We start from the raw sequence: 13,449 nt of genomic DNA, 5'->3' as shown, positions 1-13,449 counted from the left end.
CACAAACAGCTGATCTCCTGAGTAAGGCTTGGACCATACAGCCACAATTAAGTCACAGGTGACTACAGACACATGAGTGACCCCAGGTAAGACGGGCACAAGAACTGCCCGGTTAAGCCAACCCAAATTGCTAATCCACAAAATTAGAGGTTATAATTATTTTAAGTCACTAAATTTTGAGATTTTATTTTACATACTAATAGTTAATATCAAAGCACATATCCTTTCCCAATAGTCACATTTTTGCCAAGTTCAAGTTGCTATTGGTTAAAAAAGACTTAAATATTAATATAATAATTATTTAAATAACTCACATATATATTTCATATATATATTAGACTAGTTCTCAGGGTGTAGTCCACAGACCCCTTGAGGATCTCCAAGGTCAAAACTATTTTTTATAATAATACTGTTTTTCATTTTTCACAATGTTAACATTTGCAGTGATGGTGCAAAAGCAATGATGAGTAACACTGCTGTGCCTTAGTACAAATCAACGCAGTGGCACCAAACTATACTAAAATACTATATTCTTTGTCATGCACTTACAGTTCAAAAAAAATTTTTTTAAGTCAGTTTCAATTAAGAGGATCATTAATGCAGGACACCTGAATGGCTCAGTCAGTTAAGCATCCGACTATTGGTTTTGGCTCGTCATGATCTCACGTTTCGTGGGATCAAGCCCCACGTTGGGCTCTGTGCTGACAGCTCAGAGCCTGCTTGGGATTCTCTCTCTCAGCCCTTCCTCAGCTTATGCACGTTCTCTCTCTCAAAATGAATAAACATTAAAAAAAAAAAAAAAGAATATCATTGATGAAGCAGTAAAAAGTACTAATTTTATTAAATCTTGGACACTGAGTACATGTATTTTTTACATTCTGTGTGACAAAATGGGAACTGTGCATAAAGCACTTATGTATACCAAAATATGATGGTTCTTAGAGGAAAAGTGCCTGTGTAAATGAGTTATGAGTTGAATTACCTGTTTTCTTCATAAAACACCATTTTTACTTGAAAGAACAATGGCAAACTATAATTATTTAGACTTGGGTATTTGGCATTTTCTCAAAAATGAACAAAATGAATTTGCCACTTCAAGGAAAACAAACTGACAGTATTTGCTGCCAATGATATAATTTGAGCTTTCAAGCAAAAACTAAAATTTTGGAAAATTTGTATCTGCCACTATTAGTTTAACAGCTTTCCAAATCTTAAAGACTTTTCTGATGAGATCAATAGTGATTTTAAGGAATGTGATTCTGGGGTGCCTGGATGGCTCAGTCGGTTAAGCATCCAACTCTTGATCTCAGCTCAGGTCACAATCTAACGGTTTGTGGAATCGAGCCCTGCATCAGCCTCTGCACTGACAGCACAGAACCTGCTTGGGATTCTCTCTCCCCCCTCTCTCTGCTCCTCCCCCACTAGCACGTGCGTGCTCTCTCTCTCTCTCTCTCTCAAATCAATAAACTTTAAAAAAAAGGAATATGATTTTTTCTAGTGTATGATTGAAAGGTGTTAACATTTGGAAGATATGCATAACTCAGTGAACCAATAGTTTCTAAACGACCAATGCATAATATTACATGAGGAAGGAATCCAATGGACAGACCGATGGATTTGAATGGAACAGAGTACGACAGCTTCATTGATGTGCTTTCATATTCCACAATCAACTAACCTTTCAGAAACTACCAGTTGTCAAGTTTTAATGGACTATCACAGAATATCCCTAATTATCTGAAAAAGTTTTTAAAGTGTTTATCTCTTTTCCTAGTACATATCTGTGAGGCTTTTTCTTCATATGCTTCAATCAAAACAACATATCAAAACAGACTGAATACAGAAGCAGATGAGATCCAAATGTCTTCTATCAAGCTAGACTACATAGAAGCTTGCAAAGATGCTACTCTTTTCGCTACATTTATTTTTTAAGGTTATTTTTCAGAAGATATTAATTTGAGACAAAATATAATAGGTTTGCTACTGTTACTTTTAAATGAATCAATCAATAAATATTAAGAGTATAAAGGAGTCCTCTGACTTAAAAGTTTGAGAACCATTATAACCTCATAACTACTCTGGGAAGTAGACAGAATTGGTTTAATCTGCTTTTTATAGACAAATAAATAGATTTGGCAGAGTTAGGCAACTTGCTTTGGTTTCCAGAGCACTGTTCACAATCCTGACTACAGGCAAGAAACACATGGAAGGCTTTAAAAATATCCACTAATTGTTCTGGGATGGGGCACAGGCATTTTTTTTCCTAATATTTCTTTATTTTTTTTTGAAAGAGACAGAGAGACAGCACAAGCTGGGGAGGGACAGAGGGATGGGAGACACAGAATCGGAAGCAGGCTCCAGGCTCCGAGCTGTGAGCACAGAGCCCAACACGGGGCTGGAACTCACAAATCATGAGATCATGACATGAGCTGAAGTCAGACACCCAACCAACTGAACCACCCAGATGCCCTGACATTTTTTTTTTTAAGGTCCCAATGATTGTCATGTGCAGCCTAAGTTAAGAGCCACTGTCCTAGAGATTAACAGGCAAATATATAATTAGGTTACAAGCCTCACAAACACCAATCTGATGAACAAGTCTACAAACTACATTTTCTTTTATATTTAAACCACATCAGTGTAGTTCCTGAATCCACAGAAAGATCAAACAAGGTTTTTTGAAAAATTCTACCAGACTTCATTTTACTTACAGAATTCTTGCTTTGCCACTCAACAGGACAGTTGTAATCATGCATGATCCAGGGATGGCTCAATAGATTTTTCACAGAAATCCGTTTCTTTGGGTCCACCTAGTGGCCATTGAGAAGTAGCTAGAGGTTAACATTTCAAATAGGGAACACAGAACTCCTTTACTCCTGAGACCTCAAAATTCATCAGAACAGATGTAAACTTTATCATCACAAAAATGCTGTCAAAGACCTTAAAATGGCCTTGGAATAAATTCTTTAAAAAAGGCAATCGAGGCAAGAAAAGTATAGCAACCAACACGGGCTTAGAAGATAAATGTTTAACAAACATGAACTTCATTGGTATGGACATTATTCATGAAGTTCAGTCAATCTATTGTATGATGTAATAGTCTTTGCTGGAAAACCTATTCACAGGAAATATTCACCAATTTAATATTCAAGCAGCCACAATGCAGGGCATTCGTAGTGAATATGCAATCTCTACCTCTGATGAGCTTACAATCACATAGAACAAGTTGAAAAGCACACCTTTCTTTTCCATTTGTAATTTTCAAATGTGAGGAGAGGAGAATTAATCAACAAAGATTAAGTTTTTTGGAGTCCAGAAGAAAGATGAGGTGTTTTCAATCTCATTATGGAGATTTGGTGGTCTGGCCCTACTTAATCAAGGTGGGTGAGCCTGAAGTAAATTTTGAATAAAAACTGGAGATGGCTTAATAGATGGAAAAACTGGAAGATATTCTGAATACATAATAATGAAAAAAATATTGCACTAATAAGGTACTCCTATTTTCAAAGTGTTTCCTATTTATCTCATTTTACCCTCATAACACTACATAGCAGTAAGGCCAGTGTCAGAATCCCCATTTGACAGATGAGAACCAGGTTAGTGGCATGCCTACTGATTGCCAGGGTGGATACCTAGACCTCAGAAGCCATTCCCCTAAATCAGTGGTTCTCAAAGTGTGGTCCCAAGACCAGCAGCATCAGCAGCATCTGGAAGCTTGTTAGAAAGGCAAATTCCTAGTCCTACCCCAGATCTACTGAATCAGCCACTCTCTCAGGGTGGCACCTAGCAGTCTGTGTTTTAACGAGCCCCTGACAATTCTGATACGTGCTAAAGCTTGAGAATCATCGCATTAGTTCATAGGGTCCACTTGACTGTGTATCAGTTCATTCAAGCATTTATTCCCTATCTACTATACACTTAATGTGCAAGAGCGGGAGCAAGAAAATGGAACACGGTGATCGAGTTAGTCAGAGAAAACAGACAATGTTCAAGAAAAAGGAAGGAAAACCACATCAGCAAAGACATGGTAGAGGTCTAAAATAAAATGCATTTGCAACATAATTAAGAAAACATCTAACTTAAAAAAAAATAATAAAAATACATTTTCAAAAAGGGGCACCTGGCTGGCTCAGTTGGAAGAGCATACAACTCTTGACCTCGGGGTCATGAGAGTTCGGGCCCCACACTGGGTATAGAGATTACTTAAATAAATAAAACTTTAGAATAAATAAAAAGAAAAGAAAGCATCTAGTAGAGGGAAGTAGATATACTGAATGGAATTTTTTTAAGCCAATAGGAAAACGGTGTTGTCTTCCAAATACAGCAGCACCACAGACATCTTAAAGTTGGATCAAACAACTGCAGTAGACTTCTATTATTTAAATATAAATAACAAAGTTTACCTGTAGCATCTGTTGAAGAAGCAGAACGCTACTAGAAGAGAGCCACTTAGGAACCTCATATTTCCCTCGCTACAAAAAAACAAAGAAACAGTTAAGAGATTTAGGTTCAATCAGCCTTGAAATAAATTTCTAAGTAACAAAATGCTGGAGGTGTACTTCCAAGCTTAAAGACTTAACCCAACTATAAGATCTGGTAAACATTATTAACAACATAGGAAATATATTTCTTACCCTAAAGAAGAACATTCAGTAAATTAAATATCGTCCCCTCTAAATTATCCACATATCAGAGAAGGACTAGAGCAGAGAGAATGTATGGAATACATAAATGTGGAGGGCTTTGGAATCTGTAGTGTGATTAAATGGACAACAAGTATACATTGTAGTCAATTTTTGCATTGCTAGAGCAAATTTTAGTTCATAATCTCAGAACAATTATCAGTTGACAAAAAATGAAGTAGTAGAAAATAGTATTTGGTGGCATGTCATAGGCTGTGGTTAAAAACAGGTCACATTTCATCCACAGGACAGAATTCACAATCAATGAGGGAAACTGACGCAAGCCGTTTTCTAAGCCAAGTACCTCCTTTGGGGATCAAAGAGACTCAGGAGACAAATGTTTACAACCTAGGATAATCAGAAATTATAGGCACCAAGTCATCAGCCAAAGAAAAGACAAGGGGCTTGCCAAACACTAATATATAATAAAATACCTTTTTACACAACTTGCCACATACCCCACTTTCCCAATTCAGAGGCAATGATACAATCATTTCTCTTAGCAAAGAACAAATTGTTTAATGATGCTAGAATAAAAGGTTAAGTATTTGAAAAAAATTAAGATTTGGAGGCGCCGCCATTTTTGCTGCCCAGACACGGAGCGAGAGGCTGAGAGAGTCGGAGACACTATCCACTTCCATCTGTCGCGCAGACCCTTCCGGAGCCGCTGCTGCTATGGATGATCGGGAGGATCTGGTGTACCAGGCGAAGCTGGCCGAGCAGGCTGAGCGATACGACGAAATGGTGGAATCGATGAAGAAAGTAGCAGGGATGGATGTGGAGTTGACAGTTGAAGAAAGAAACCTCTTATCTGTTGCATATAAAAATGTGATTGGAGCCAGAAGAGCTTCCTGGAGAATAATCAGCAGCATTGAACAGGAAGAAAACAAGGGAGGAGAAGACAAACTAAAAATGATTCAGGAATATCGGCAAATGGCTGAGACTGAGCTAAAGTTAATCTGTTGTGACATTCTGGATGTACTGGACAAACACCTCATTCCAGCAGCTAACACTGGCGAGTCCAAGGTTTTCTATTATAAAATGAAAGGGGACCACCACAGGTATCTGGCTGAATTTGCCACAGGAAATGACAGCAAGGAGGCTGCGGAGAACAGCCTAGTGGCTTATAAAGCTGCTAGTGATATTGCAATGACAGAACTTCCACCAACGCATCCTATTCGCTTAGGTCTTGCTCTCAATTTCTCCGTATTCTCCTATGAAATTCTTTTTTTTTTTTTAATTTTTTTTTTCAACGTTTATTTATTTTTGGGACAGAGAGAGACAGAGCATGAACGGGGGAGGGGCAGAGAGAGAGGGAGACACAGAATCGGAAACAGGCTCCAGGCTCTGAGCCATCAGCCCAGAGCCCGATGCGGGGCTCGAACTCACGGACCGCGAGATCATGAACTGGCTGAAGTCGGACGCTTAACCGACTGCGCCACCCAGGTGCCCCTCTCCTATGAAATTCTTAATTCCCCTGATCGTGGCTGCAGGTTGGCAAAAGCAGCTTTTGATGATGCAATTGCAGAACTGGATACGCTGAGTGAAGAAAGCTATAAGGACTCTACACTTATCATGCAGTTGTTACGTGATAATCTGATACTATGGACTTCAGACATGCAGGGTGATGGTGAAGAGCAGAATAAAGAAGCGCTGCAGGATGTGGAAGATGAAAATCAGTGAGACATAAAAGCCAACAAGAGAAACCATCTCTGACCACCCCATTCCTTCCCATCCCACCCCCATTGGAAATTCCCCCATTGTCACTGAGAACCACCAAATCTGACTTTTACATTTGGTCTCAGAATTTAGGTTCCTGCCCTGTTGGGTTGTTTTTTTTTTGTTTTTTTTTTTTTTAACCGTTTTCAAAAGTTCTTAAAGGCAAGAGTGAATTTCTGTGGATTTTACTGGTCCCAGCTTTTAGGTTCTTTAAGACACTAACAAGACTGCATAGAGGCTTTTTCAGCATTACTGTATTGTCTCCTGCCAGGTGGGGCAAGATCACCATTAGAAATGGAAATGATATTTGAAAGCTATTAGACTTCTAGGTGACGCGAGCATCTAAGAGAGAGGTTAATCACACTATGAGGCATTGTGGTATTATTTTTCCTTTTCCTAATTGTTTAAATTGAGTTTTATACCAATGTTTAAAATTAATTGGGTGTTAGCTTGAGGTGGTTAAAAGTTGTTCGGAGAGTTGTAATGGTTTTGCTGTAAAAAATGTTTCAAACTCTGCTGAAATGTTGCTGAAAAGCATGGTGCTGGTAACAGTTCAACAATCCGTGGCTGCTCATTCCTGCCTACTTTTACTCTCCCTCTAAAGCAGGCTAGCATTGAAGGTGGTATGGAAAAGCCTGCATGCGTGTTCAATTCTTTGTTTCTTCTCCTTCCCTCTCCCCCCTGGGCCCCCCCCTTCCCTACATCGCTGGCTCAACCTCTTTTGTTCAGTATGTGTAACTTGAAGCTAATTTGTACTACTGGATATCTGACTGGAGCCACATACAGAATCTGTATTGTTCTTACTGAAACACAGCATGGAATTAACATTAAACTTAAATAAAACAAACCTAAATTAAAAATGCTAAAAAAAAATTAAGATTTTAATTAAGCTTATACCAAAATTAACTCCATCCAGATTAAAGAGTGAATGCAAATACAAAACCATAGAGGATCAAGACTAGGTGATTATTTTTAGAATCTTTCTAAACATGACAGCAAAACCAAAACCTGTAAAGACTAACAGTTGACATTTCTATATAACAAAACAGCACTAACAAAGTTAACTAACAACAAATTGAGGGAAAAAAATTTTTTCCACCTAAATGACTAAATATTAATAAACTTCATCACATAAAAAACTCTTACAAATCACTAAGATTTTACCAGCCAACCTGTTCTGCCCACATTTCCCCCATCTCCTCAAATGGCCAAAAACCAGAGTCATCTTTAACTCCTCTTTCTCTCACACTTCACATCATCTCCATCAGCAAAATCCATTGGTTCTATGTTGGAAAATCTATCCAGAATCACTTGTCACTTCCACCACACCACTAGTGTCTCCCATCTGGCATATTGCAAGAGGCTCCTGACTGATCTTCCAGATTCCACTACTGACCACCTCCTAGTCTAGTCTCCACTTACTACCACCAATGTTCTCTTAAAACATCTCTTAAAATATGCCACTTCACCACTCAAAACTCTTCAGTGCTCCCTCAGATCACTCAGAATAAAATCCAAATACCTTACTCTGGTTCCAAAGCCCTGCATGCATGCTCTACATCCCCACATCCATTCAACTCCTTGCTGCTGAGTCTGCCTCTCAGACTCGCCTCCTAACGCTCCCCTTCATTCACCAAACTATGGTCACATGTCAAACACAGTCCAACCTCAGGGCCTTTGCACTGGTTGTCTCCTCTGTCTTATAGTGCTTTCCCCCAAAATCAGCAGAGCTTTTGCCTTTAGCTTCAGGTCTTCACTTATATACTAGTGGTGTCAGTGAGGACTCCCATGACCCATTTCATAACACAGCATCCCCCACAATCATTTGCTACTTCCCTTTCATGCCTACTTTACCTTCAGTCCTTATCCCCACTCATCATATTACATATTTGTTTATTTTCTGTCTCACTACAATAGAATGTAAGCTCCTTAATCACAGAGATCTTATCAGGGCTGCTCACAAAGAATACTACCTGGTCCTGGCACAGAAAAGGTACTCAATTAATATTTGTTTAATAAATGAAGGAAGAGGATGAAAAGCACACTCCAAAGGAAAATGAGCAAAAACTATTCACAGGTAATTCCTAAAACAAGAACTTTTAAATGGCCAATAAACATGAAAATATGTCCAAATAATCAAGTAATTAAAAAGTAATAATTTAAAAAAGAATATGGTACCATCTGTTATCTATCAAACTGACAAACTTAAGAAAAACATTTAGTATTACTAAGAGTTCAGGAACAAGAGGGCTTATATATATACAACTAGAGAATATAAGCTTTCCCGGAGAATAATTGTGAAATACATTTAAAAAACATTCAAAACTGCATATCCTTGATCCAGCAATTTCACTTCTAGCAATTTATCCTAAGCAAACAATTTGGTATATAAAATATATGAACAGTAATATTCATCACAGAATTGCTTATGATAATTTTGGGAACTAAGGGACATAGACTACTGGCAAATTCCAGAGGGTCACCAAAACTAATGACAGAAGACAAAATGTACTGAATAAGGATCCTGAGTTAGAGGGGCACCTGAGTGGCCCAGTCAGTTGAGAGACCGACTTCAGCTCTGGTCATGATCTCACAGTTTGTGTGTTCGAGCCCCACATCAGGCTCTGTGCTGACAGCTTGGAGCCTGGAGCCTGCTTCGGATGCTGTGTCTCCCTCTCTCTCTGCCCCACCCCTGCTCATGCTCTGTCTCTCTCTCTCAAAAAATGAATAAATGTCAAAAAAAAATTTTTTTAAAGGATCCTGAGTTATATAATATACAAGAGCACCTGGGTGCCTTAGTCATTAAGCATCTGATTTCGACTCAGGTCATGATCTCACGATTCATGAGCTCAAGTCCCACATCGGGTGAGTTTGATCCCCAGTTCGGGTAAATACAAGCCCGCTTCAGGTGAACCCCACTTCTCTCTCTCTCTCTGCCCCTCACTCACTTACGCCCTCTCTCTCTCTCTCAAAAAAAAAATGAAATAAATATGATATACATCCAGGGAGACAAAGGCAAGCACACATGAACATGCACGTGCGTGCATAAAGCCTAGTGTTTAAATAAGGCTAGAAGAGTAGAGGCAGGTAGATGGAGAAGCCATTGACTAGCACAAGCATTGGGGTTCTCTGTTCTTATAAGCTGTCTCAGCCCAACTCCAAGGTAAGAGGAGAAACAGACACAATATGGGTTGCTCAGAGTCCTAGAACTACATGGCAGGCTGGATTTTAATTGTATTAAAGAAATAATCAAAGTTCCAAAGAAGCATTATCAAGCAATAAATTTTAAAAGAAAAGGTATCAATGGGGCACCTGGGTGACTCAGTCGGTTAGGCATCCAACATCAGCTCAGGGTTCCTGGGTTTGAGCCCCGCATCGGGCTCTGTGCTGAAGCTCTCCCTCTCAGATTCTGTCTCCCTCTCTCTCTGCCCCTCCCCAACTCGTGCTCGCTCACTCGCTCTCTCTCTCTCTCTCTCTCAAAAATAAACATTAAGAAAAATTTTTTTAAAAAAAGAAAAGGTGTCAATGTCAAAACAACTCAGTCTCTGACTCAGCTTCTCTGATGAGAGCAGAGAGGCTAACCTTACAAAGTGTTTCCCAGGAAGGATAAGAGCTTTCTTTCATTTTACAAATGACATTTAATATCATTAAGTTTTTCAAGATCCTTTGTCCAGCACACTCAGTATCATCCAGAGAGCCCACTATTACTTACACCTTACTAGGGCACCTTAACACTAGCCAGTGTTGAAAACTGACAATCTGTTTCCAAATTACATTGATAAAGACTTTCATTCACTCCTTGCTCCATGCCACCTGGTCTCCAGGCGCATCCCTAGGAAGTGGGGATTTTTAGCTGCTTCTGCCAACTCTCTAGGACTGAGCAGTAGATCAATTGCTGTGGGACTGGCCCTGACCTAGTTGGTCCCACCCTCATGCCTGAGCTTTTCCTTATTCCTGAGACCAAGGCCTCTCATGATTCAAATCCTGGGTGTCTTAACTTGTTCTCTTTCTTAACAACCTGATCATTTGCCTGTTCTCTCAAACAGTTTGGCTTGCTCTTGCCATTGTCCTAAAGAAAGTAGAGACCGGCCTAGGGTAAAGATTCTCCTATCTGCTTACACTGATCAAATAAATGGTTTTGACATAGCTGAATCTCTGATCACAACCTGTTCCTAGATATCCTCTGTCATGCTTCACTCACTGGTCAGAACCCCCATGTACTCTGGTGGGTCTTCCCTCAAGCTGATTGTGGAGCCTTTTGCTGCTTATTCCCTGGATACCATCTGCACTGGGTTAAATGCTGCTCCTCAAAACACATGTCCACTCAGAACCTGTGAATGCATTTTTATTTTAAAATACAGTCTTTTGCAGATGTAATTAAATCCATATGAGGTCATACTGGGTAGGAGTAGACCCTAAATTCAGTATGACTGGTGTCCTTATAAAGAAGAAAATCTGGACACAAAGACACAAACACACAAGGAAGTAGGCCGTGTGAAGACAGAGGCAGAGACTAGAGTGATGCGTCTACAATTCAAGGACTTCCAAAGATTGCCAGAAAACACCAGAAGCTAGAAAGAGGCCAAGAAGGATTCTCCCCTGGAACCTTCAAAGAGAACATGGCCCTATCGACACCTTGATTTGGACTTCTAGCCTCCAGAACTGTGAGAGAATAAATTTTTGTTACTTTAAGGCACTACCTCGCAGTGCTTTGTTACAACAACCCTAGGAAACTAATACACCATCTATAAGGGTTTAACTCCTCGCATACTTCTCTCCCACCAGCACCTGCCCACCCCGGGGATAAGTCTGGTTCTAGGTTCTGGCCCTTTCTGGTCTGCTCCAACACAGATAATAGGCCCATCACCAGATCTATCAAAATAAAAGAAATGTTATGACTTTAAATTCAGAAAGTACCTTCCAGACCAAAGTACTGAATAAGAAAAGCTCCACCAGGCTGATTCCAAGTTCCTCTCTGCCTCTTTTTATCACCCCTTTTATCATCCCATCTTGAATTCATGACCTATCTTCTAATAGATCCTCTTATTGTGCTATAAGTTAGCACCACAGAAGCTATCCTACCCAGAAAGAGGCAAGAACAGGTGAATGATAAGTGTGGTGCTTGGCACGCTGGAAACGGCGATGGACCGGAGTCATCATGTGAATCCCAGCCTACTTCATAGTAGTTCCATGAACTTGTACAAGTTACTTAATCTCTCTGACATTGTTTCCTAAGAAAATAGGCTCTGGAGACAATTTGCCTAGATTCGAATCCAAAATCTACCTCTTAGTAGCCGTGTGGATGAGCCTTTGAATTTCACTGTGCCTTGGTTTCCACACCTGTAAAAAGAAGCAAAATAATAGTGCCCACACAAAAAAATGTTGCTAGGCTTCAGTGCTTTAATACAGAAAAGCACTGGGCACAGTGCCAGGCATACAGTAAGAACTCCATGTATGTTAGTTTCTACTACTGCTGCCTCTATTACTAATACTAGTATTACTACTACTGTTGTTACTACCTGTGAAACAAGTAATTCCACCTATAGGATTATAAAAGGAGTAAAAGAGAATATGTGAAAGCACTCAACACAATGCCTTGCACATTAGACACAATAAATGTTTGTTGAACCCGAAATACATAGGAAGGAGATAGGGATGCCCAAAATAGTAACGGACCAGAGATGGGTAGGCTGGCCAAAAACCATGCACACCAGAGTGCTAAATACTCAGTATCGTAAGAAAGGCTAGAGTCATTCTGAGGAATGCCACGTGTCCTCCCAATGGAGCCCTGCCCCACTGTAGCTACCACCAGACAGCCTGGGAAGGAACACATACATCATCTAGTCAAGCGCTGCTCCTTTTACTTCCTGAAGTGTACCCACCCACTTTCCCTGTTTGGACAGAAGAGCTCTGCAGAGTACCATCTACTGGAAGTCATGAGACCTGTGACCCATCACCAAGACCTGACATTCTCAGCTTCATTCTCTGCACTGGGATATGACAGAAACGGAATTCAGAGCCGAGTTCTGGTGCCAGTCTTAACCCAACCTCTTATTTGTACATGATACTTTAAAATACATTTTTATTGTATTTTAACCTGTGCAGTAAGCAAGGATTATTAACCACATAACACAGATGAAGAATCTAAGTCTCAGCCAGGGAATTCAAGCATTTGTTCAATATCATAAGGCACTGGTTCTCAGCTGGCGCGATTTTGTTCCCCACTGCTAGGAGACATCTAGCACTGTGTGGAGGCTTTTTTATGTGTGCCACATAATGATTTGATATATGTATATATTATGAAATGATTACCACAATAAGTTTAGTTCATACCCATCACCACACATAGTTACTAGTTTTGTTTGCTTAGTGTTTTTCTTATGAAAACTTTTAAGATCTGCTCTCTTAGCAATTGGAGACATTTCTTACTGTCATGACTTGGGAGTTACTACTGGCATCTAGTGAGTAAAGGGCAGGGACGCTGCTAAACTTCTTGCAATGCATACGACAGCCCCCTTAGAAAAGAATCATGTAGTCCAAAATGGCAATAGTGCCTAAGTTGAAAACACTGTAAAAAGGGGTGGAGATGGGACTAGTAGAGACATACAATACTTATTCTATCGTACTGTGCTGGAAAGTCTAAGGAAGCCTAGACGTAAACAGGGAGAAAAGGCTCCTTATTTAAATATTGGAAGCATACGCAAAGAGCAAATAGAAAAGACCTCGAGACAAGCAATTCCGCTGGAGAAGAACATGTCCACAAAAGGCCCTGTCAGCCAGGGCTATGCAACTTAACCCTGGTTTCTGCTCAGTCTTTAGAGAATTCTTGTTTACTTAAGGGACGATTACCTTGCAAATGAGAGCAAGAAATGGGTAATAGAGACAGAAACCAAGAAAGAGGGGGGAAAAAACCCTGTGGGCCAAGCAAGATAATCCTGGGAATTCTAGACAGCTTGAAACTGCTCGTTTTCACATGGTTGTAAGAAAGGCAGGCCATCTCTCCAACACATAATTACAGTATATAGTCAACTCAATAATTGTAAAATAT

The 13,449-nt window shown here is 39.8% G+C and overlaps 2 protein-coding genes across 2 annotated transcripts in view; one reads left to right on the top strand and one right to left on the bottom strand.

Annotated features, from left to right (window-relative positions):
- The window catches only part of MELK (maternal embryonic leucine zipper kinase), a 98,953-nt gene that overhangs the window by 42,004 nt on the left and 43,500 nt on the right, over positions 1–13,449 (bottom strand). Inside the window, exons 9-10 of the mRNA XM_047066346.1 lie at positions 4,404–4,472; positions 2,712–2,810 (exon numbers count right to left, since the gene is read on the bottom strand). Of these exons, the coding sequence (XP_046922302.1) occupies positions 2,712–2,810; positions 4,404–4,472 (168 nt within the window). The remainder of the gene's footprint in view (positions 1–2,711; positions 2,811–4,403; positions 4,473–13,449) is intronic.
- LOC124501900 (14-3-3 protein epsilon-like) lies at positions 5,332–7,264 on the top strand. The gene is made up of 2 exons (XM_047066354.1): positions 5,332–5,888; positions 6,129–7,264. The coding sequence occupies exons 1-2, from the start codon at positions 5,358–5,360 to the stop codon at positions 6,363–6,365; spliced, it is 768 nt and encodes a 255-aa protein (XP_046922310.1). The 5' UTR covers positions 5,332–5,357; the 3' UTR covers positions 6,366–7,264.

This window comes from Lynx rufus, unplaced genomic scaffold (assembly GCF_022079265.1).
Source record: "Lynx rufus isolate CCGP_SWC_20201006 ecotype Redwood Valley unplaced genomic scaffold, mLynRuf1.p SCAF_10, whole genome shotgun sequence".
NCBI lineage: Eukaryota > Metazoa > Chordata > Mammalia > Carnivora > Felidae > Lynx > Lynx rufus.
The sequence above is the reverse complement of the archived record's forward strand: the minus strand, read 5'-3'. Positions and strand labels throughout refer to the sequence as shown.